This window comes from Pristiophorus japonicus, chromosome 12 (genome assembly GCF_044704955.1).
Source record: "Pristiophorus japonicus isolate sPriJap1 chromosome 12, sPriJap1.hap1, whole genome shotgun sequence".
Lineage (NCBI taxonomy): Eukaryota > Metazoa > Chordata > Chondrichthyes > Pristiophoridae > Pristiophorus > Pristiophorus japonicus.
This window is the reverse complement of record NC_091988.1, coordinates 160,497,090-160,522,849: the sequence shown is the minus strand read 5'-3', so window position 1 is coordinate 160,522,849 and position 25,760 is coordinate 160,497,090. Positions and strand designations below refer to the sequence as shown.

General features: G+C 43.6%; 1 protein-coding gene across 1 annotated transcript in view; it reads left to right on the top strand.

Moving 5' to 3' along the window:
• The window catches only part of LOC139276884 (ankyrin repeat domain-containing protein SOWAHA-like), a 96,730-nt gene extending 77,698 nt beyond the window's left edge, over positions 1-19,032 (top strand). Inside the window, exons 7-9 of the mRNA XM_070894882.1 lie at positions 5,180-5,281; positions 11,063-11,074; positions 18,961-19,032. Of these exons, the coding sequence (XP_070750983.1) occupies positions 5,180-5,281; positions 11,063-11,074; positions 18,961-19,032 (186 nt within the window). The remainder of the gene's footprint in view (positions 1-5,179; positions 5,282-11,062; positions 11,075-18,960) is intronic.
• The last annotated feature ends 6,728 nt before the right edge of the window (positions 19,033-25,760 follow it).

Here is a 25,760-nt window from a genome sequence, read left to right as displayed (position 1 = left end):
TGCCAATGCAACAGAATACATAGTTATTATTCTGATTAATGGCATGGCCGATAGTCAAAAGAACGTAACATTGCCTTGTTTATATTTATATGGATGTTGAATTCTGTGGAATTTGCATTTGATGCAATTTCCATGTTTCTGCCAGCTCATTTTCTATGGGCCCAAGTTTCGGGCTGCACCTAGAACGGCACAGCCCGGACCTGGATGCCCGTTTTTCGAGCCACAAAGTGCGCCTAAAAAAAACTCACCTATTCTCCGGCTCCCTGCAGGTCCTCTGGCCCTCGGCGCTGCGCAGCACGAGCTGTGGGGGGGGCGGAGCCAGGTCTCTGCGCTGAAAACAGTGCCGGGACCTCTGCACATGCACGCTACAGTGGGTGCGCATGTGCAGCAGCTCCAGGCGCCCAAAACTGTGGGAGGGGCCCGAAGCACGCAGCCCCTAGCCCTGGCCGAATGGCCTCACTGAAGCTGCGTGGATAAGGCTCACCTCCCACGCCCAGCTCCCTCCCGACCCGACCCGACTTGACTCCCGCTCCCCCCCTCGGACCGGACCTGACCCCCGCTCCCCTGGACCTGCCCCGACCCCCCCAACGACCCGACCCGACCCCCCCAGTAACCCGATCTCCGCTCCGCCCCCTGGCGACCCGACCTCCGCTCATCCTCCACCCCCCAACCTCCGCTCTCTTCTCTTCCCCCCCCCCCCCCCCCCCCCATCCGGCGACCCGACCTCTGCGACCTCCCCCACGGACCCGGGACCCAACGCCACCTACCTGTAATTCCAGCCCGAAGTCTTGGGCCCGGCACGTTCAGCCTCCTCCTGCCTCCTGCCTTCTGCCTTCTCCTTCTCTCCCTCCCCCTTTTCTCTCCCTCCCCCTTTTCTCTCCCTCCCCCTTTTCTCTCCCTCCCCCCCTTCTCTCACTCCCCCCCCTTCTCTCACTCCCCCCCCTTCTCTCACTCCCCCCCCCTTCTCTCACTCCCCCCCCTTCTCTCACTCCCCCCCCTTCTCTCCCTCCCCCTTCTCTCCCTCCCCCTTCTCTCCCTCCCCTTCTCTCCCTCCCCCTTCTCTCCCCCCCCTCCTTCTTCTTCTTCTTCTCCTCCCCTCTCCCCCTCCTCTCCCCCACCCCCTCTACCTCCCTCCTCCCTCCTCCCCTCGCTGTCAGACATTGACAGACAGAGAGTGAGAGACACACACACACACAGACAGACAGAGAGATAGAGACACTGACAGAGACACAATGGGGGGGCTGTCCCAGCACGCTGTTGGAGGACTCCCAGTGCTGCAGTCAGTAAGTAGAAAATTTTTATTTATTGATTTAAAAAAAAAAATGTATTCTTTATTAATTTTTTTTGATTGATTTATTGGTTGATTTATTGATGTATTTATCATTTATTATTGATGATGGCTCTTTATTTGTAAAACTGAAGTGTTTAATGTTTGTAAACTTCCCTTTAATCCCCCCCCCCCCCCCCATTCCCTACGCCTGATTTGTAACCTATGCTTGGTTTTCTAATTCTTGGCAAGGTTTTTCTGAGCGTACAAAAATCTACACTTACTCCATTCTAAGTTAGTTTGGAGTATGTTTTCACTGCCTAAACTTTCAAAACTGGCGTAAGTGGCCGGACACGCCCCCTTTTGAAAGAAAAATCTGTTCCAAACTGAAACTGTTCTAACTGATTAGAACTGGAGCAAAATAAATACCGAGAATTGCAATTTCTAAGATACTCCATTCTAAACCAGTTGCTCCAAAAAACAGGATCAACTCAGGCCGAAACTTGGCCCCTATATTTCTAAAGTTCAGATAAAATGAAGCATTCCGTTTCTTCAGCTGCTCATCCCACAGGAGCGAGCAACTTTGGATTTGGTAGCCACCTGCTAAAAGGTTCAAGCAGTTAGGAAGTGACGGTGACTATCTTGGACATACTGGAATCATGAGTTGACATGACCTTTTAGCTTGCTCCCCTCCCCCCGTGCCTGCCTACCCTCTCTTACTCGCGAGGACTTGTGCTGCCTGCCCCTGCCATTGAACTTGTTGCCACTTTCTTGTTAATGGTAGCCTGCCCTGTTCTCTGTGCTTCAATGCCCCATTTGGACCTCTGGCCACCTTCTTTCTCTATAACTGATGCTCACCTGTCCTTGTGCTGTCCCTGACCTGTCCCATCCTCCTGTCAGTTTCCTAGCATGACTAGCCTATTTGTAACAATGTCAGTTATGTAAAAAAACACACACACACCATGGAATCCTGCCAAAGTTTATAGTATAGTACCTTTAAATTCGTAATCTGAAACCTGTCACCAAAGTGTGCGTTTTCATGTCATTGTCACATTGGTGTGCATGATTCAGCAGAATTTGCAAACCCATGTTTAGATCAGGCTGCACTCCACTCTAGCTTTACTTGGGCACAAACTTGGGAGTGCTAACAGGATATTGCAGGTGAAAAAAATTATTGTTTTGTTTATAAATGAAACGGCTTGCTTTTAACGCAGTATTCCGGGATAGTAAATTTCGGAAATATTTTTGAATGAACTTTGCCCCAAACAAGGTGAGGAATCGAGGAGAATGGAACACATTTTGGACTCAATGTCAGCATCAAGCGCACTCGGGTTTAATAAATCATTCAGATACAGAGTAAAGTTCCTTCGGTTTTGCACAATAACATGCCTTACCACCAAACTCAGAAGAGCACCCTAAGGACACCACTAACATTTATTTCATCTTCCACGCTAGCCATCATTTTGGCAACTCTAGAGGGACATTACTAGTTATTTTCTGTGGGATCATGCCCACTAAGAACTGGATTAAGTCTTATCCAGACTAATTTCCTATAGGGCCCTTTGAACTTGTACAGAGAGGAGAGATTTGATCCTATTTGTTGTGGTTAGATTCATGCCCAGATTCCTAATGTAAAAGGACAGTGTGCTAACCCACTAACGCTCAGACCCCAACTACCAGATACTTGCCTTAATAATACATTTCCATAATGAAATCATGCAGTTCTTAATTTTATGTGCTTATTTTTTTTAATCTATGTTGTATATATTGCCATTTTCTGAAAAAGTAGCTGCTTCAAAGTGAAGTGTTGACCTAGCCTTTCAAACTTTGTGTACCTTTAAAGCTTTATTTTAATATGCATTACTTTTATTATTGTATGTGCACATTTAGGGTTGAAATCCAGATCAAATTTATTTTATTGCTGTATAAAATCAATGGACCTCTGTAATTGTATTGATAAATTTAGCTCTTGATTTGTGAATTCTGTGTATGTGTTTGGTAATGGCCACGACCAGCAGGTAAAACTGGTTTTCCCACTGCTGGTATTGGTCTTTAATTCTACTTATCTCTCCTCATGATTCCCATTGGCAATAATCGGCCATCCCTCACTTTGAAGTTTTAAAAGGTTAGTAGCCCTCAGTTGCTGGATGTGGGAAAGTGCCTCACATCTGTTTGTTGGTGTGGTTGCGAACAAAAGTTCAACATACAGTGATTCATGAGTGCTAACCTGGATTCAGTATGTTGAGTTCCTATACTTTGTACTACTGCAGTGCCCTAAAAATTTACATGTATTTTATAAGGGCTTTTTGATGAGGTTTTTTCTTCTTGCAAAGTAGAGGGCTGCTAATGTCTGGGAATGAAACACTTTCCATTCACGCAGTGTTAGCATCAAGCACTCTTAGTACAGCCCTTTCATTCTATCTCAGTGATTTCATCCAGCCTCAGAAGCATCTCCTCTCCAGCAAAATTAGAGCTGAATTTGGAGTCGTTTTGTGCTATGGAACCACTGTCTTTGGGAAATGGATGAGATTGTGCAGACTCTTATTACAAAGGACTCACAGCTAGCAGACAGAGGAAACTTTAATTTTTGGTCTGGATTTGAACATCGATCTGACTCTGCCAACCTGTTCTCTGTTTGGATATTTTAATCTGCTGTTACTGGTAATAATAGAAGATGGATGTAGCAGTTGGAGTTACGGTTACATTTGCCAGGTGGAGACCAGGAGATAGACTTTGCCGGATCTCTGTTCAACCCCCAACATGAGTCACATGCATTTCTAGTTGGGTAGGACCTAACTGCAAGAAGCTCCCACCAAAAAAAAGCTGGGAGAATCACTAATCATCATCATCATCATAGGCAGTCCCTCAAAATCGAGGAAGACTTGCTTCCACTCAAAAAGTAAGTTCTCAGGTTACTGTACAGTCCAATACAGGAATTTCAGTCTCGGCCAGAGGTGGGACAGACAGTCGTTGAAGGAAAGGGTGGGTGGGGAGTCTGGTTTGCCACACACTCCTTCCGCTGCCTGCACATGTTCTCTGCATGCTCTCGGTGACGAGATTCGAAGTGCTCAGTGCCCTCCCGGACGCTCTTCCTCCACTTAGGGTGGTCTTTGGCCAAGGACTCCCAGCTGTCAATGGGGATGTTGCACTTTATCAAGGAGGCTTTGAGAGTGTCCTTGAAACGATTCCTCTGCCCACCTGGGGCTCGCTTGCCGTGTAGGAGTTCCGAGTAGAGCGCTTGCTTTGGGAGCCTTATGTCGGGCATGCGGACAATGTGGCCTGCCCAACGGAACTGGTCGAGTGTTGTCAGTGCTTCGATGCTTGGGATGTTGGCCTGATCGAGAACATTTGACATTGGTACGTCTATCCTCCCACGGGATTTGCAGGGATTTGTAGGATCTTGCGGAGACATCGTTGATGATATTTCTCCAGCGATTTGAGGTGTCTGCTGTATATGGTTCACATCTCTGAGCCATACAGGAGGGCGGGTATCACTACAGCCCTGTAGACCATAAGCTTGGTGCCAGGTTTGAAGTCCTGATCTTCGAACACACTCTTCCTCAGGCAGCTGAAGGGTGCGCTGGCGCACTGGAGGCGGTGTTGGACCTGTAATATATTAATGTAATGGAAATGACCTTTTAATGAGAGGGTGACTTGGCATTGATTACACCTTTATAATGGGTGTCCAGAGTGCTAGGGTTCTGTCTTGTATTACATTTGGAATTACATTTCAAACTTGTTAGAATCTTGTGTTCATTAAGGTATGTGATACTAGTCATAAATCACTTGCCTGGAGTATTCCCCTGTTATCCCATTGGACTGAATAACAACTAATCTGTACAGAAAACAGTTGGATGTTAAATGAAAAATTGCATTTTAAATGGTCTATTCTCAATATTTTGTTTCTTGTAGTTGGATCCCTTGGAAAAAGAGTGGCTGAAGTGTGCTGCCAGTGGACATTTAACTGCTTTGTGTGATCTTCTCAGACAGGATCCATCTTTGGCAATGAAAAAGGTAAACTTTGCTATAATCAAATTTGTCTAGGTAAGTGGAGCTTAAAAAAAATAATTGCCACAGAAATAAATGTAACAAAAATATAACTTTTTAAAAGTTTTTTTTCATTTTTTTAATAAGTTTCAAAGTACAATACTTTTAAATGGATGCCCAGTTTTCATCAAGCATCCTTTATAGTGTAGAATTTAAGTTGATTATGCTGTATTAAGAATTAGGCTGGGGAGAGGAAAAATCTGCAAGCTTATCCACTCATGATCGTCATTCAGTTCTGTGTAAATTTTTGGGGGGTCGTGCAGCCCCTTTACCGAGCTGCACAGCACATTCAAAAGTCTGCGCATGCGTGGGTTTTACAATTTAAAAGCCGGCTCACCGGCTGTGTGGGACCTCTGAAACACTGCAAAACCGTGCAGCTTCAAGGGAACATTGCCAGTAACCCTACTATGTCCAAACTATGGCCTGCTATCTGACCTGCGTGTACAGAAACTATTATGTTTACTCTCTGAATTGCTCCAGATTTCTGCTATCATTGTCCCTAGTGCCACTACTGGTTTTTACCTTTGCCTGCAGCTACTTCAAATACACAGGCATTCTCCTGATATCAGGAATTCTAGCTCTCAGTGTGCAGAACTCCTAGAGCAATGAAATGTTGGCCAAGAATAAGAACATAAGAAATAGGAGCGGGTGTAGGCCATAGGCCCCTCGAGCCTGCTCCGCCATTCAATAAGATCATGGCTGATCGGATCCTGTCCTCAACTCCACTCTCCTGCCTGTTCCTCATAACCCTTGACTCCCCTATAGTTAAAGCATCTGTCTATCTCAGCTTTGAATATATTCAATGACCCAGCCTCCACAGCTCTTGGGTAGAGAATTCCAAAGATTCGTGACCCTCTGAGAAGAAATTCCTCCTCATCTCTGTCTTAAATGGGCGACCCATTATTCTGAAACTATGCCCCCTAGTTCTAGATTCCCCCACAAGGGGAAACATCCTCTCAGCATCTACCTAGTCAGGCCCCTAGTCAGAATCTTACATGTTTCAATAAGATCGCCTCTCATTCTTCTAAACTCCAATGCGTACAGGCCCAACAACAACAGCTTGTATTTATATAGCACCTTTAACGTAGTAAAACGTCCCAAGGCACTTCACAGAAGTGTTCTAAGACAAAACAAATAAATTTGATACTGAGCCACACAAGAAAAAATTATGGCAGATGACGAAAAGCTTGGTCAAAGAGATAGATTTTAAGGAGAGTCTAAAAGAAGGTAGAGTGGCGAAGAGGTTTAGGGAGGGAGTTCCAGAGCTTCAGGCCCAGGTATCTGAAGGCACGGCCACCAATGGTTGAGCAGTTATAATGCTCAGGAGAACAGAATTTGAAGAGCGCAGACATCTCCGGGGGTGGGGAGGGAAGGGAAGGGAGACTGAAGGAGATTAGAGATAGGGTGGGGTGTGGCCATGGAGAGATTTGTAAACTAGGATGAGAATTTTGAAATCGAGGCGCCACTTAACCGGGAGCCAATGTAGGTCAGCTGACGCGGGTGATGGGTGAGCGGACTTGGTGCGAATTAGGACACAGGCTGCCGAGTTTTGGATGATCTCAAGTTTATGTAGATAAACCTGCTCAACCTTTCCACATAAGACAACCCCTTCATCTCAGGAATCAACGTCGTGAACCTTCTCTGAACTGCCTCCAATGCAAGTATATCTTTCCTTAAATAAGGAGACCAGAAGTGTACGTAGTACTCCAGGTAAGGTCTCACCAACGCCCTGTACAGTTGTAGCAAGACTTCCCTACTTTTATACTCCATCCCTCTTGCAATAAAGGCCAACATTCTATTTGCCTTACTAATTACTTGTTGTACCTGCATGCTAACATTTTGTGCTTCATGTACGAGGACATCCAAATCGCTCTGTACTGCAATATTCTGTAGTCTCTCTCCATTTAAATAATATTTAGCTTTTCTATTCTTCCTATCAAAGTGGATAACCTCACATTTTCCCACATTATACTCTTTCCCACCTATCTTTGTATCGTCAGCAAATTTGGCTACAATACACTCGGTTCCTTCATCCAAGTCATTAATATAGATTGTAAATAGTTGTACCCCAGCACTGATTATAGTTTGCCAACCTGTTTTCTTTTAGTTAGTTAGTTAGTTAGCCAATCCTCTAGCCATGCTACCCCCAACACCATGAGCTCTTATCTTGTGTGGTAACCTTTTATGTGGCAACTTATCGAATGCCTTTTGGAACTCCAAATAGATCTACTGGTTCTCCTTTATCCATCCTGCTCGTTACATCCTCAAAGAACTCTAATAAATTTATTAAACACGATTTCCCTTTCTTAAAACCATGTTAACTCTGCTTGATTATATTATGATTTTCTAAATGTCCTGCTTTCTTAATAATGGATTCTAGCATTTTCCCAATGATAGATGGTAGACTAACTGGCCTATAGTTTCCTGCTTTCTGTCTCCCTCCTTTCTTGAATAGGGACGTTACATTTTCGGTTTTTCCAATCCGTTGGAACCTTTCCAGAATCTAAGGAATTTTGGGAGATTACAATCAATGCAACCACTATCTCTGCAGCCACTTCTTTTAAGACCCTAGGATGCAGGCCGTCAAGTCCAGGGGAGCTGTCAGCGTTTAGTCCCATTTGTTTTCCTAGTACTTTATCTCTAGTGATAATTGTTTTAAATTCCTCTCTCTTTTTTTGTCCCCTGATTTTCTACTATTATTAGGATGCTTTTACTGTCTTGTACCGTGAAGGCAGCTGCAAAATATTTGTTCAAAGTCTCTGCCATTTCCTTGTTTCCTATTATTAATTCCCCAGTCTCATCCTCTAAGGGATCAACATTTACTTTCGTCACTCGCTTCCTTTTTCTATACTTGTCGAAGCTCCTACTGTCTGCTTTTATATTTCTTGCTAGTCTCTATCTATTTTCTCCCTCTATTATTTTTTTAGCCATCCTTTGCTGGTTTCTAAAGTGTTCCCATTCTTCTGTCCTACCACTAATCTTCACAACATTGTATGCCTTGTCTTTCAATTTGATACCATCCTTAACTTCCTTAGATTGGCAACGAATGGTTCATCCGTCTCGTAGATTCTTTCTCAATGGAATATATCTTTGTTGAGAATTATGAAATATCTCCTTAAATGTCTGCCACTGCTTTTTTATCATCTTACATAACATAAGAAATAGGAGCAGGAATAGGCCATATGGCCCCTCGAGCATGCTCTGCCATTTTATACAATCATGGCTGATCCGATCATGGACTCGGGTCCACTTCCCTGCCCGCTCCCCATAACCCCTTATCGTTTAAGAAACTGTCTATTTCTGTCTTAAATTTATTCAATGTCCCAGCTTCCACCGCTCACCTGAGGCAGCAAATTACACAGATTTACAACCCTCAGAAAATAAATTTCTCCTCATCTCAGTTTTAAATGGGCGGCCCCTTATTCTAAGATTATGCCCCCTAATTCTAGTCTCCCCTATCAGTGGAAACATCTTCTCTGCATCCACCTTGTCAAGCCCCCTCATAATCTTACACGTTTTGATAAGATCACCTCTCATTTTTCTGAATTCCAATGAGTAGAGGCCCAACCTACTCCAACGTTTCCTCATAAGTCAACCCCCTCATCCCCGGAATCAACCTAGTGAACTTTCTCTGAACTGCCTCCAAAGCAAACATATCCTTTCGTAAATATGGAAACCAAAACTGCACGCAGTATTCCAAGTGTGGCCTCACCAATACCCTGTATAACTGTAGCAAGACTTCCCTGCTTTTATACTTAATCTATTTTCCCAGTCCATTTCAGCCACCGCTATTTTCATATCTTTGTAATTGCCTTTATTTAGGTCTAAGACACGAGTTTCAGACCCAAGTTGCTCACCTTCAAACTGAATGTGAAATTCTATCATGTTGTGATCACTCTTCCCCAGAAGATCCTTTACTATGAGATCATTAATTAATCCTGTCTCATTACACTTTGCCAGATCTAAAATAGCCTGTTCCCTGGTTGGTTCCACAATGGATTGTTCTAAGAAATTGTCTCAAATACACTATGAACTTGTCCTCAAGGTTACCTTTGCCAATTTGATTTGTCCAATTATATGAAGATTAAAGTCGTCCACGATTATTGCAGTACAGGTACCTCTTACACGCCCTCATTATTTATTGATTTATACTCTGTCTTACAGTGTAGCTATTGTTACTTACTCTGGGGCAGCAGAGAAGAGATCAAAGTTTGGTTACCACGGCCCCTACGCTTTTGTCTGGCATAACCAGGCAGATGCGAAGTTTCAGAGGGTGGCAAGGATCATGGTCTGTGGCAGGATCTCTCTAGCCATGGAGGTTTTGGAGAAACACTAAATGTGAACCGGGACCCTGACAGGCCCCCTGGAAAACACACGTCCAGATTTTACCTGAAATTCATCTAGCTGGAACAACCATTCGACAAGACTCCGAGTCTCACTTTTATATAATTGATTGTAACTTCACCAGACGACAACTTTCTAGAGCCAGTACAGAGATGACCAAATGTGGAGTAGCTGTGCCGAGTTCGTATTCTTCCATGAGTCTCATAAGGTTGCATTTATTTAGCAAGAGGATCTTATTTTAACAGCAATCCGAAGGAGCAACTTAAAAGATTACTAATGTAAAAATGTAACCGCATATCAATGTATGTCAATTTTCAATACTACAACTGACTAAATAGGATAGAATAGCACAAGTTCTGATTAAAATTTCATATACAATATCCATGTTGCCTTTTTTCTTCAGAATAGCAAACATTGGCCCTTGGTCACTTCTGATCCTCCCCAATGCTCGCTGCATCGTATCCTAATTAGAATACCAGGAAATTTTGGAGTAAGGCAGCAACGGGAGATTGGCACGCTAGATGGCAACATTTATAGCTTGCATCACCCATCTCGCCGTTGCAGGAAATTCTTAGCTATCAAAAGGGCGTGAAAAGGCTAAGAAACTCTGGGCCATCCTAAGCCAGTTATGGTGGCAACAGTGGGAATTTTTTATTTTGTATATATGTAGCCCTCATATTCTGGGATCAGCAACTGAATGGCATAGGAAGAGAAGATGTTTGGACATCTCAGTTCTACTAGAATGTGCAGGTGTCTGGTGAAACTGGGATCAAGCTTGGCTATATTGCTGAGTTCAATTCGTGTGCTAGCACTCTCTGGTTGTGCACATGAAGGAATACAACATGGACAAGGTACCAAAGGGCTACAGGTCCTGTGGAACTGGACCCCAATGTGAGTCACTGCCTTCAGGAGCAGAGGTGAAGGAAAAGCAATGTTTTGAAGCTGAGACTTTGTTGGCTGACCTGTCTCCTTCATGCCTCCAGTGAAGTTGGAACACTGTGCAGAAGTGAAATGTTTCATCTCTGGGCAAGAAAAGGAACTGTTGTCATTGGATCTTTCAATCATGCTTTTTGATTGGCTGATCAAAGTGGCATTGATGCAAATTGTTGCATTAAATTTTCAGTACTAAGAAAGATCATGTGCATGTGCGTACACAATACTTGTGTTTGTGGAGATGTGGAACCACTGAATTCCAAACGGATGTCTGGCTCATCAGAATTAACATGCAAATTCAACATTCATTGGTTACATTAAGTAGAATATTAACGATAATTTGTGTTGTGCTGAAAGCTGAGTTATTGCTCCATGCGTCTTTTCTGTAATAGCACAATAAGAAAGTAATACGTCTATAAAATAATTATTTTCTCTCTCTTCCATATAAACGCTTCTGTTGAAAATCTAAAGGACTTCACATCTGTAAGTGACCATGTTTATACTTCTGGCTTTTATTTGGAATGCTGAATTTATTGTCCAAAATTTACAGTATTTAAATGTGTTTTATACAGATTATACCTGATCCCTAACCCAACAAGTCAATATATTTAGTCAGCATCTGCACAAGCTAAGTGAGATGACTAGACAAACCTCGTAAAGTTTTACTATATTGTTTAGATAGATTACAAATGTGGGAAATGGTTTAATCAATAATAATATGTGCCTCTGTTATTTGAACATTTTATATAAAGCCGAGATTTTGCGGGAATTTCCTGGGCAAGATCGGTGGCTGGTCGGGTGGGGAAATGTTGTTTTTGGGAAACCCGCTGTCAACCCACTGCAATTTGCCTTTCCCAATGTTTGATCTGTCAGCGCTGAGCAGACCTGACGGGCAGCGGCAGGCGACCAAATTAAAATCATGAGCATCTAGTTGAGAGATGCTTAACAGACTTTTAAAACTTATCTTTTAACTTTAACTGCATGGCCATGGGAACTACGCTGTTCGAGGACCACAGTTCAGTGGGCAGTGCTCCAGCTGATTACTTGACCGCTTCAAATGTACACTAAAAGCTCCCACCTGAGACTTTCCTCAGCCACAAGCTGTTTCTCAGTCCTTTTCCAGCACAGATGCTGCACACTTTCCACTCTCCATTCACTCTTACTTCATTGGAAGAACTCTCTCACCATTGACTGAATGTTTCTGTCATCTCTGCTTCACCTGCCATCTATTCCATCAACATAGGTGTCCTTTATACTGTCTCACCTTGGTCCTCAGAATCTGACCATGAACAGCCCAAACACCATTAGTACCAGGCATACCAGCAGCAGCCTTCTTCGCAATCACCTGATGCTACAGAGGGCAGCAGCACCCGACCACATTGCTGCACATTACTTTACTTGACATCTGCCACATGATGCGCCAAGTTGGCACTACCCCACACCAACACCATAAAGTATCCCTACAATGTCCAAGCCAGTCCTTTCACACTCCTCATCATTGCGGGAGTGGGGGGTACCGTTATGTCTGCAACCCACTAAGCCACTTTCAAAGGTGCACACACATCTGTCCAAGAATGGAAAGTGTTGGAAATAAAGGTTTCAATGTTTGACAGCACATTACCAGAAACTGCATTAACATTGGATAAAACACCCAAGTGGCTACCCTTATGTGTTGTTATTAGGTATGATTGCACTAGGTTGAGGGTGAATATGAGGGGTGGCTATTGGCATGGGGATGTGATAATGTAGATAGAGGGAGAGGGATGGGTGGAGGTGCAAGGTAAGTTGTTGTGAGTAAGGATGTGCAGGAATAGGGTAGGGAAGGCAGAGTGATGAGGATGTGATGAGTGGCACAGCAGGATGAAGGTGAGTGTGGCTTTGTACTAATATTTTGTGAGCTAATGAGACCATTGAAAGGTTTGCGCCACTGTAGCCAGGTCCTCCTGATGACATCCCTGCTTATGCCCTCCTCTGCAATGTGCAACAAGGCTCTGTTGGTCGCTTGGAGATGTCTCTTCCGTCCATGGGAAGGGAAGAGGACCTCCCTGCGTGCTGTGACTCCTTCCATAAGCATATGTTTGACAGCACATTAACAGAAACATAAGCATATGGAGGGAGTCATGGGAGAGCCTGGGTGCAGCTGTGCATCTTTGAGCAGTGTTTGCAGCACCTCAATGCTGCAGAACACTGACAGCACACTGTCAAAAGTAAGATGGCCACGGTCCCTTTAAGGAAACCAGCTGATAACATGTTATGAATTATGTCATCAGACACGCTTCCTCTAATTGGGCCGGGTAACGCGCTGGGCGGGCTCAACGAGCCCCATTAAGGCAAGTTCATTTTCCAGAGTGGGATGGAGCCAGTAGTGGGGCCGCGATGCTCTACCGAATGCCCACTCGGACCCGCCGAGGCCAGGAAAGTCTCAGGCTAAGTTACTTAACATGTTTAATGTGGAATTTGTTGAAAGGGGTACTAAGTCCCCTTGATCTGTTATAACCTTTGACACTGGCCATTATCGTCCGTGTTAATTTCATGCATGTTCTCGCTTCTTCCCTCCAATAGCAGAGGACATTCCAGCACTATGAACTCCTATATTATAACTCTATAATAGTGTTCATATTTATTTAAAAATGTAAACAAAACAAAAATGCCTAAATGTAAGTTTCAGTACACCCTATCTGCAGTCATTGGTTTCAATTCATATTTTGCTGATGTTTCAGAATCAGAAATATTGACCCAGAAATTGCGATCGGAGGCTTCCCACGGACGGATGCTCCGACTGCAATAATTTCTACTAAAGTGCCTGGTGGTCCCAGAAGTTCGGCGACTTGCAGTCCTGAGGCTCTACGCGAAGGCTAGCGTGGGGGGCCCACGTAGCCCAGGATCGTACGGGTTTTGTATGGTCTCTGGGATCACATGGACCAACCCAACCTATCAGAGTAGGGGATCCCCATTCACGCTGATGGATATTCCGTATGTACGGAGATATCATAAGTATGAATGGGAATATCACCAAACACAGAAATACTGAAAATAAATACATTAATTAAAATGCAATTTAATTAAATATTTTACACACACATTTATTTTTTTGAATTTATTTTTAATATGTTTTAACAGGGCTAGAAATAAACTTACCTTAATGGACAGGGTTTTTAATATATAAATGAGTGATAACATTTTATTTTTCTATTTTTTTAAAACTCTTGCGCTGGTAAAAGCAGGAAGGACAATTGCTGGGAAGGAATTGAGCAAATAGCCCAACTCTCCGCCCGCGGAGGCCATTTTGCTTCGCATGCCTGCGATTGATCGCAAGTGACGGGTTTAGGCGCATACGCATTGCATACCTAAACCCAGAACCTGCGGGGACCCCACGGTGCACTTCGTAAGCACCCATGGGGAGCACGATTTCAGGCCCAATATTCTGCAGACACTTCTATTTCAAAAGTCTAAAACTCAAACAGTAAAAATAGTTAGCCGTATTTATCTACTTTGTTAAATAGTGCTCCAGCACTGAATTTGAATTTGTGGAAATTAAATTAATTTATCTAATCATGAATTTATTTGAATGTGTCTTCAGATCTCTGAACATTGTGATATCATTTTCTAAATGAATAAGTGCCAGATTTGCTGACCGATCTTGTTCTAAAATGTATTTCTGAAGTAAACTGTACCCACTCTGAATGAAGTGAAAGTGCTTTGTAAACTTGGGGGCTGATGTATTTTTCATTTAAAGATCTCAAGATAAATTGATCTCGGAAACATCCAAGGAGGGGCTGAAGCTTGTTCTGTTGTGCATCAAGTAAAAGCAAAAGAAGCAAGAGCATACACACTGTACACTTGAGTTTTAGATTGCCTGGAAACTTCGAATAAGATCTATGACTAAGCAATCAGAATATTATCTTCAAAAATTCTAACGTGTGTATATATAAAGACCGCCCTTGTTAATATCGTTTAGCTACAAAAATTTTCCTGACTGGGAATTTTTTATAAATTTCAATTATTCAAAATCACAATATAATTTCCTTTTCTCATTCTAATCAAAATGTGGTTCTTTTGCACAATGCCTTCTCAAAATGGCCCAAAGCAAAGGCATAAATATTACCAAGCAATTGGGCAGAGTGGATTGGTGACTGAGATTAAATTTACATGGAAGGAATAAGTGCTACTTTAAGTCAATTTGGAATGGCAGCTGCTCCTATTTGTTACCCAGCCACCCACTGAGCCCACAGCGTCACTTTCTCAATAAATGGCTTATAGCTTTGAATTCTGCAGTTCTATGAATAACAGTAATGTTGGGACGGGGCAAAATTTGCTGGGGTCCAGGTTGAGTCTGTTAAGAGTCAGGATGCCATAGCACAATGTTCCGGGCTAAGGTTTGAGATCAGGAATATTTCGAGATTGATGGCCAGCTGAATTTTTGTTCTGTTTGTTTATTATATTGTTTTAGTGGGGAATATGAGGACATACTGTGCTATTAGGAACAAAAGAAATCAAAATTCAGTGTTGTTTTAAATAATTTAATACTGGTTAACATGTAGAAAGAAAAGCAAGAACTTGCTTGAGGATCTATGAGTTTTAAGTTCTTGACTGAATTATGTTTCTGTTTTTTGTCCTGTGTTGCCTCTATGAAATTGATTCTCCTGATTGATTCCACTAATCTTGAAACAATCTGTCTGATGTTAGGGGGTAAGTACCTGATCAAAAATATTCCACGGTCTGTATTAATCTTTAGGCTTCTTTGACCCAGGATCAGCAGGTCTAGAGAATAAAATGCCACTTGTAAAACTCTTTTCAATTACAGTAGAATACAATAAAAGCTGATGCATTTTATGACCTTTGTACTAGAACTGTTGAGTAAGCTTTTCACCTATTATGAAAACATGTACATTAAACAAAAGATGCGTTGTGCAGTAATTGTGCTCTTATCTAATTCTATGTAGCAAAAAGTTGAGTGCTTCCTGAGCTGCAGAAACTGTTTATTTAATTTTGATTACTATTTTTCATTTTGAAAAATCAATAGTTTCACATTCTCTTTCACTTAGTGCTTTTTAAAAAAAACACACGGAAGGAGAAACACTGATCATATCTACCTGTATCTACAATGTAAATGCCACAGTTGTTTTGTGAGGTTGCAAATGTTGAAGAGAATATTAGGATCTGGTGAAAGTCTTAACTATGTTACAGAGGTCATGCCAATAGGCCTGACATTAGTCCCAGTCGTTACTGCCTCTTTGTTCTAGAAGTTTCTCATGGTCTAATCCTTTTTTTATTCCTGCCTCAGTGTAGATAACACACCATGGCACCTTTCCAGACTTCCAGGCCCTGCCCACCCATTCCAGCCTCAGCAGCATTTTTCTTCTCCCAATCTGTCTTATTAACATACGTCACTCTTTTTATCTGCCCAGGCTGGCTCCAGTTGTTCCTTGCAGTCATGTGTTTATTTCTAAGTTGTAGAAATTCATGTTATTGTGAGAACATTTAATTTAGCAGAAAGTTAGGGTGGGTGATAGAAAAGTAAAAAGACAACAGATATGTGTAAAATTAAAAGAGAATCTGGTTCAGAAGAAGAACTGGAGGAGGGGAAGATGTACCAAAAATATAAACACTAAAGATGTGGTAAGTACACAGTTTAATGCAGATATAAGCTTGGTTATTATACTACAATATTATTGTATGAGCACTTAATGCAATGCATAAAATTCTTGTTTAGTTAAGGCATTAACCTATTGATTTTAATTTGATCATATTAAGCCTTTATATAGTATCACGCAGTGCATTTTCTAGAATATCGTGTCGATCGGGCAAGAGAGAATTAGGGAAAATAGTTATTAAAAAGAACTAATGGGATCACTGGATAAATGTGTTATATTGCATGTTACTGATCAAGGAAGATCTGCGGTTCAGCCCTTGGTGTGTGCCAAGTTACTTGATCTCCATTGGGAAGGTAGGTGCAGAACGCAACAATTGGTCAGAGCTAAAGAAGGGGACAAGTTGGTCAAAATTCCTGCTCCTGATCACTGTGCAATGACTCCTGCTGGAACGTGTATGGACATGTCTGGTGAATATAGGATTAGGCTTGGGTATGATTCCCCCTTGATCAAATAAGCTGCCGATATTCACTGTCCAGCCTTGCAGGTGAAGAGATACTGCAAGGCTGTCACAACAAGTGGAAATTATTTTTTTTTTTACTTAAAATATTAATGACCGACTTATAAATAGAACGTTTTAATCACCAAAAGGTGGGAGTAATCTATGTTGTACGGCAAAGGTTTTTCTTTAATCCTACAAGGAAATCATGTGGTTTCCAAAATTATTTAAAAACAAATTCCTTTAACTAAAAGTGAGCATACATGTATATCATAAAGCTGCTGGTATCACAGAGCAGGACAGTATCAACATTAAAGGCTGTGTATTCCTCCTGACTGCTCTGTTTGTTTGGCACTCGTTGGATCAGCTCAGACTACTTCTAATTAACATCAGCATCTTTATGATATTACCAGCAGATGTGGACAAATCCAAATCCCATTCCATTGAAATGTAGGGCTTTACTGTTGGACTTGGGAGCTTTTTATTGCATGAGCACTGTTTGATGGTAAACATTAACCAGCTTATGGATTGTAAACAATGTGCACGAAATTAATGAACTGCAATAAAAAGCAAAATATCAAATTCTGCAATTCTGAAATAAAACAGAATATGCTGGAAATAAACAAAGATTAATCAGCAGTTGAAAGAGAAAGACCAGGCAGCAAATTTTGTGAGTGGGATTCTTCAACAGAATTCTGAACTGTTGGCCTAATTTTTTCTTCCAGGCGTTGGCTGAACCTGCTGTTTGTGGCCAGCATTTTCTGTGTTTTTAAAAATTAATTTAACGAGTTTGCATTCTGCTTACAGTATTTAGAGTTGCATAAAAACAGATGTGATGGCCTCATTTAATGACATGCCATCATTTTAAGCTGTTTACCATTTTGATTCTATTGCAAGCAGCCAAATACATAATAAAGTCCCTTAACAAGAATCGCAGTTAATTATGAAGCATTGTAAAAATTATCTTTTAATGCTCATCTATCTGTAACTTAAAAAAAGCGACACTTAAGTGAAGCCTCAAATCTAGTCTTTTGGTTGAGGATCATCAGTCTGTCCATTGGAGACCAATCAAAGGTGCTTGGACCAGCACCTGGGTCCAAGCACAGTGACTGGCTCCCTCTCCAGCTCAAGGCTCCTTCCCAGGTTCGGGGACCACTGATTTCTCTCTCCAGAATCCTTGCATCAGTTGAGATCTCTGCTGATTTTTTTCATGCCTCTCTTCCAACTTTCACCTCGAGCCTTTCATTTTAATTTAATCTTACTCCTTTTTGCAGGGCTCAAGATGCACCATAGAAGAGAGGCTTGACAAAGTTAGTGAAGCTTGGAGCAGAAGACTAGAGAGGGAAATGCTATCACTGGGAAAAGGGAAATAGAGCAAAAAAAAAGTAGAGAAACAGGAAGCAAGAAGGCAAACATAAAATGCAGATGAAGAAGAGCATGAAAGAGACAAATATGAGAGGAAAGCAAAGTACGGAGGGGACAGTGAGGGAAAGAGAGAAGAAAAGAAAAGGGGAAGAAGCTTGAGGATGTAGGAAAAAGAAAGAGAAGGCATCCCTGCAAGCAGTGCTTGGTACTGGATCTTGGAGATCTTTAGTGACATGCCTGAGAGTGCTCTCAAAGCTTTGTAGCAACATCAAACAAATTGGGCTTGGTGTCACATCCTAGAAACAAACCAGGTTAGTTTGTGAGAGAGATGCAGAAGAAGGTGCGGATTTCTAAATACTAAACTCTTTTATCTGTGATCTGCATTGTGGAACATCACTAATAGACGATGGATCTACTTAAGAATTGTTAAAAGTGAGACCTTAGCACAGTTGAGGAAAGACTGGAGGAGGCTCGAATGGAGCATAAACGCCAGCATAGACTGGTTGGGCTGAATGGCTTGTTTCTGTGTTGTTTATCCTATGTAATCTTAGGTGACTGTGCAGTTCCAATAAAATGTCCTCTCATTCCCTTTTTTACAATCATTGGAAAAATAAAAACATTTTCCCTTGAAGTGCACAGATCCAGCTCCACCCCTGTAGCTGTTGTTACATAGTTCTGACTAATGTGGAAGAGATTATTGGTTACTATAGCTTCCCCAAGGATAAGCTCACTCTTTCAATTAATCTGCAAATAATGGATAAAAAAGGATCTACATTAAGAATAGGAGAGCTTCATGTGGAATTAAGTAAAAAGTGTCTGTGTCATGGTCTGCGAGGTATTCTTTCGATAGATAGCTTTGGAGTTGAGCCATGGGCTTGCAAATCTCAGTTCTGTTTCTCTCTTTTACTGTGCAGATGAACTCCAATTCTGTAGGTATTGCAGATTCTGAAATTCTTGTTTCAAACAAGTGTGGAAATGATTTCTGATACAAAAACTATGGATTGAAGTCCCCCAAAGGCTCAGTTCCTAAGGAACATAACTGAGCCATACAGAACAGATTGTGGCAGGTTCAGTTTTCAGCTGTGTGTGTGTGGCTGTCAGGTGAGGACCACCATCAGCCTCAACACAGTCAGATACCCTGTCAGCACTGAGTGTCGAGGCTCATACATAAAGAACGGCAACTTGGGCATGTTAGGGGAAGGTAACTGCTAGTAGAAAGGCCCAGTGCCATCGGGAAGGGAAGAAAAAGACTTTGCAAAAAAAACTGTGAGCGAATTCTGCTTCAGAGATAGATGTTAGCACAGATATTTCAGGGAGAATTCATGATTCGTAGCCAAAAGTCTTCCTGATATGCGATATCTGTTAATTATCGAATATAAAAAAAATTGTCATTCAATCTGATACAGAATGGGGAAATTTATTATCGCTTTGCTTAATTATTATTTGTTAAAATCTACTTGTTTGAAGCTTCATGAGATTTTAAATAAATTTTAAGTGACTCATTGGGCCCAAGTTTTGGCCTCAGTTGCTCCTGATTTTTTGGAGCAACTGGTGCAGAATGGAGTATCATAGAAATTCAAATTCTCGGCATATAGTTTACTCCAGTTCTAGTCAGTTAGAACAGTTTTACTTTGGAACAGAATTTTTTTTTCAAAAGGGGGCGTGTCCGGCCTCTTATGCCTGTTTTCAAAGTTTCGGCAGTGAAAACTTACTCCAAACTAACTTAGAATGAAGTAAGTGAAGATTTTTGTACGCTCGAAAAAACCTTGTCTACACAATCAGGCGTAGGTTACAAATCAGGCGTAGGGAATGGGGGGGGGGTTTAAAGGGAAGTTTACAAACATTAAAGACTTCAGTTTTACAAATAAAGAGCCATCATCAATAATAAATGATAAAAACATCAATAAATCAATCAATAAATCAATCAAAAAAAATTAATAAGAAATAATTTTTTTTTTTAAATCAATAAATACAACATTTTCTACTTACCGACTGCAGCACCGGGAGCCCTCCAACAGCGTGCTGGGATGCCCCCCCCCCCCCCCCCCCCCAGTGTGTCTCTGTCAGTGTCTCTATCTCTCTTTATGTCTGTGTGTGTCTCTCACTCTCTGTCAGTGTCTGTGTTTCTGACAGCGAGGGGAGGGGGAGGGGGGGGGGAAGAGGGATAGAGGGGGGGGAAGAGGGATAGAGGGGGGGAAGAGGGATAGAGGGGGGGAAGGGGAAGGGAGAGGAGGGGAAGGGGAATGGGGGGGAGGAGGAGAAGGGAATGGGGGGGGGAGGGGGAGGGGGGGAAGAGGGATAGAGGGGGGGGGAAGGGGAAGGGGGGAGGAGGGGAAGGGGAATGGGGGGGAGGAGGAGAAGGGAATGGGGGGGAGGAGGGGAAGGGAATGGGGGGGAGGAGGGGAAGGGGATGGGGGGGAGGAGGAGAAGGGGATGGGGGGGGAGGAGGAGAAGGGGATGGGGGAGGAGAGGAGGAGGAGGAGGAGAAGGGGATGGGGGGAGGGGACGGTGGGGGGAGGAGGAGGAGGAGGAGAAGGGGAAGGGGTGGAGGAGGAGAAGGGGAAGGGGTGGAGGAGGAGAAGGGGAAGGGGGGGAGGAGGAGAAGGGGATGGGGGGGGAGGAGGAGAAGGAGATGGGGGGAGGAGGAGAAGGGGATGGGGGGGGAGGAGGAGAAGGGGATGGGGGAGGAGGAGAAGAAGGGGAGGGTGGGAGAAGGAGAAGAAGGGGAGGGTGGGAGAAGCGGGGAAGGGGAGGGGGGAGGAGGAGGAGAAGGGGAAGGAGGAGAAGGGGAGGGGGGGAGAAGGAGAAGGGGAGGGGGGAAGGAGGAGAAGGGGAGGGGGGAAGGAGGAGAAGGGGAGGGGGGAAGGAGGAGAAGGGGAGGGGGGGAAGGAGGAGAAGGGGAGGGGGGAAGGAGGGGAAGTGGAGGGGGGGGAAGAGGAGAAAAGGAGGGGAGGAAAGGAGAAGGGAGGGAGAATAGAGGGCGGGGGGGGGGGGGAGAAGGAGAGGGTGAGGGAGGCTGAATGGGCTGGGCCTGGCCGGGCCCAAGACTTCGGGCAAGGCCCGTCACCAGCACCAGCACCAGATTTACAGGTAGGTGGCGTTGGGTCGGGTCGGGGGGGGCGGGGTGGGAGGAGGGAGGTTGGGTTGGTTCGGGGAGGGAGGGAGCGCGGGTCGGTTCGGTTCGGGTCGGCGGGGTGGGGGCAGTGGGAGGTCGGGTCGGTTTTTGTCGGGGGCGTAGGGAGGTCAGGTTGGGTTGGGTCGGGTCGGGTCCGGGTGGGGGGGGTCGGGGGTGGGGGGTGGGAGGGAGGGAGAGGGAGGTCAGGTCGGGAGGGGGGAGGGGGGGAAGTGCGGGTTGGGTCCGGTCCTGGGGGGTGGGCGGAAGCGGGAGTCAGGTCGGGAGGAAGCAGGAGCCGGGCGTGGGAGGCAGCCTTATGCACGCAGCCCCAGTGAGGCCATTCGACCAGGGCGAGGGGCTGTGAGCTTCGGGCCCCTCCCCCACAATTTTGGGCGCCTGGAGCTACTGCACATGCACGCCCACTGTAGCACGCATGTGCAGAGGTCCCGGCACTGTTTTCAGCGCAGAGATCTAGCTCCACCCCCAACAGCTCGTGCTGCGCCGCGCCCGACTCCAGAGGACCAGCAGGGAGCCGGAGAATCTGCAAGTTTTTTTTTAGGTGCACTTTGTGGTGCGAAAAATGGGCGTCCATGTCGGGGCTGCGCCGTTCTAGGCACGGCCCGAATCTTGGGCCCATTTTCTCCAGATACTGGCTTCCTATTAAAGATGTTTAATCATTAAAGACAAATATGTTTCCAGAAAGTCTGGCTTACCACCTTCAGAATTAAAATTGTATTTAGTTTGGACTAAATTATGTAAGTTGATTCCATTTATGACACATTTGATTCCTTTACAAAGTGACTCTTTTTGAACTATGACAAACATCTTTTGCATGAAAGCTTATGTATGTCGGTAAACAAAGATTTAATGCCTGATTTAATATAGAACAGGTTGCTGCATTTTTTCCTTCTCTCTTGTCCTGTAGACGGTGAATAATAGTGGGGTACAATGGGGTACAGTTCTACAGGTGCCAGCAGTCTTCCAGTATTTTGTGCATGTGGCCATTCTTCATGGGTGAATTTAAACACTGAGAATTGGAAGGCTATTTGAGTTGAGAGGTTTGTCACAGTTGAGCCCCAATCCTGCTCTCGCTTTGCATGCACACTTTCCAGCATTCAAGAGCAAGAACCCTGTTTTATTTTGTTTGCTGGACTACTAATCCAGAGGCATGGATTAATGATCAAGAGACGTGTTAAAATCCCACACGGCATCTGGGGAATTTAAATTCAGTTAATTAAATAAATCTGGAATAAAAAGCTAGTATCAGTAATGGTGACCATGAAACTACCGGATTGTTGTAAAAACCCATCTGGTTCACTAATGTCCTTTTAGAGAAGGAAATCTGCTGTCCTTACCTGGCTGGCCTATGTGTGAATCCAGCAATGTGGTTGACTCTTAACTGCCCTCAGAGTAATCGCAGCTCACCACCACAAGAGCAGTTGGGGTGGGCAATAAATGCTAGTCTTGTCAGTGACGCCAACATCCCAGGAACGAAAAAAAAATATCCGCTAGCTATCATTTTGTTAGATTTATTTAAAAAAAGAATGGAAGTGTCTTCTCATGTGGCATTGGCTTATTGTTTTATAGAAACATAGAAGATAGGTGCAGGAGTAGGCCCTTCAAGCCTGCACCACCATTCAATAAGATCATGGCTGAGCATTCACCTCAGTACCCCTTTCCTGCTTTCTCTCCATACCCCTTGATCCCTTTAGCCGTAAGGGCCATATCTAACTCCCTCTTGAATATATCCAATGAACTGGCATCAACAACTCTCTGCGGCAGGGAATTCCACAGGTTAACAACTCTCTGAGTGAAGAAGTTTCTCCTCATCTCAGTCCTAAATGGCCTACCCCTTATCCTTAGACTATGTCCCCTGGTTCTGGACTTCCCCAACATCGGGAACATTCTTCTTGCATCTAACATGTCCAGGCCCGTCAGAATTTTATATGTTTCTATGAGATCCCCTCTCGTCCTTCTAAACGCCAGTGAATACAGGCCAAGTTAATCCAGTCTCTCCTCATATGTCAGTCCAGCCATCCCAGGAATCAGTCTGGTGAACCTTCGCTGCATTCCCTCAATAGCAAGAACACCCTTCCTCAGATTAGGAGACCAAAACTGAACATCAGAATCCAGGTGAGGCCTCACTAAGTCCCTGTACAACTCCCTGCTCCGATACTCAAAACCCCTAGCTATGAAGGCCAACATATCATTTGCCGCCTTCACCGCCTGCTGAACCTGCATGCCAACTTGCAATGACTAATGTACCATGACACCCAGGTCTTGCTGCACCTCCCCTTTTCTGAATCTGCTGCCATTCAGATGATCTGCTTTTGTGTTTTTGCCCCCAAAGTGGATAACCTCACATTTATCCACATAATACTGCATCTGCCACGCGTTTGCCCACTCACCTAACCTGTCCAAGTCACCCTGCAGCCTTTTGGCGTCCTCCTCACAGTTCACACACTGCCACCCAGCTTAGTGTCATCTGCAAACTTGGAGATATTACACTCAATTCCCTCATCCAAATAATTAATGTATATTGTAAATAGCTGGGGTCCCAGCACTGAGCCCTGCGGCACTCCACTAGTCACTGCCTACCATTCTGAAACGGACCCGTTTATCCTGACTCTCTGCTTCCTGTCTGCCAACCAATTCTCTATCCACGTCAGTACATTACCCCCAATTCCATGGCTTTAATTTTGCACACCAATCTCTTGTGTGGGACCTTGTCAAAAGCCTTTTGAAAGTCCAAATACGCCACATCCACTGGTTCTCCCTTGTCCACTGTACCACTTACATCCTCAAAAAATTCTAGAAGATTTGTCAAGCAGGATTTCCCTTTCATAAATCCATGCTGACTTGGGCTGATCCCGTCACTGCTTTCCAAATGTGTTGCTATTTCATCTTTAATAATTGATTCCAACATTTTCCCCACTACTGATGTCAGGCTAACCGGTCTATAATTACCCATTTTCTCTCTCCCTCCTTTCTTAAAAAGTGGTGTTACATTAGCTACCCTCCAGTCCATAGGAACCGATCCAGAGTTGATAGACGGTTGGCAAATGATTACCAATGCATCCACTATTTCTAGGGCTACTTCCTTAAGTACTCTGGGATGTAGACTATCAGGCCCCGTGGATTTATCGGCCTTCAATCCCATCAATTTCCCCAACACAATTTCCCGCCTAATAAGGATTTTCTTCAGTTCCTCCTTCTCACTAGACCCTTGGTCCCCTAGTATTTCCGGAAGATTATTTGTGTCTTCCTTTTTGAAGACAGAACCGCAGTATTTCTTTAACTGGTCCACCATTTCTTTGTTCCCCATTATAAATTCACCTGAATCTGACTGCAAGGGACCTACGTTTGTTTTCACTAATCTTTTTCTTTTCACATATCTATAGAAGCTTTTACAGTCAATTTTTATGTTCCCAACAAGCTTCCCCTCATACTCTTATTTTCCCCCTCCTAATTAAACCCTTTGTCCTCCTCTGCTGTATTACAAAATTCTCCCAGTCCTCAGGTTTTCTGCTTTTTCTGGCCAATTTATATGCCTCTTCCTTGGATTAACACTATCCTTAATTTCCCTTGTTAGCCACGGTTGAGCCACCTTCCCAGTTTTATTTTTACTCCACACAGGGATGTACAATTGTTGAAGTTCATCCATGTGATCTTTAAATGTTTGCCATTGCCTATCCACCGTCAACCCTTTAAGTATCACTCGCCAGTCTCTTCTAGCCAATTCACGTCTCATACCATCAAAGTTACCTTTCCTTAAGTTCAGGACCCTAGTCTCTGAATTAACTGTGTCACTCTCCATCTTAATAAAGAATTCTACCATATTATGGCTATTCTTCCCCAAGGGGCCTCTCACAACAAGATTGCTAATTAGTCCTTTCTCATTACACATCACCCAGTCTAGGATGGCCAGCCCTCTAGTTGGTTCCTCAACATATTGGTCTAGAAAACTATCCCTAATACACTCCAGGAAATCCTCCTCCACCCGCATTACTACCAGTTTGGTTAGCCCAATCAATATGTAGATTAAAATCGCCCATGATAACTGCTGTACCTTTATTGCATGCATCCCTAATTTCTTGTTTGATGCTGTCCCCAACCTCACTACTACTGTTTGGTGGTCTGTACACAACTCCCACTAGCGTTTTCTGCCCTTTGGTATTCCGTAGCTCAGTTGTCACAAGGTTAAATCTAGTAATTAACAGCATAAGTACCTTTTTAATAACGTGATAATTGTTAATGACTGCCAATCAATGCCTCTTGCCAAGAAAGCGAATAATTAAAAGTGTGGCGTCACATTTCTTCAGGTTGTGAATTGTTGGAAATTTTTTTAAATGACAAATTTTAAATTTTACATTTTTATTTCTTTAATTTCCTTTCTGTCTCTTTTTTTCCCTCTCCCTTAATCTAATTCTTCTTTTACTCTCTCTTTTTCTTGCCAGATGTGACATTGGATTCACCCACTCTTAATTCACTCTCCTAAATCCTTCCGCTGTTTATTTCTCAATCTTTAAATCTCATTAGTTAAGGAGATACACTATTTGTCCCATTGTTCACCAAGGTCCCTGCACCCTCAACACACCA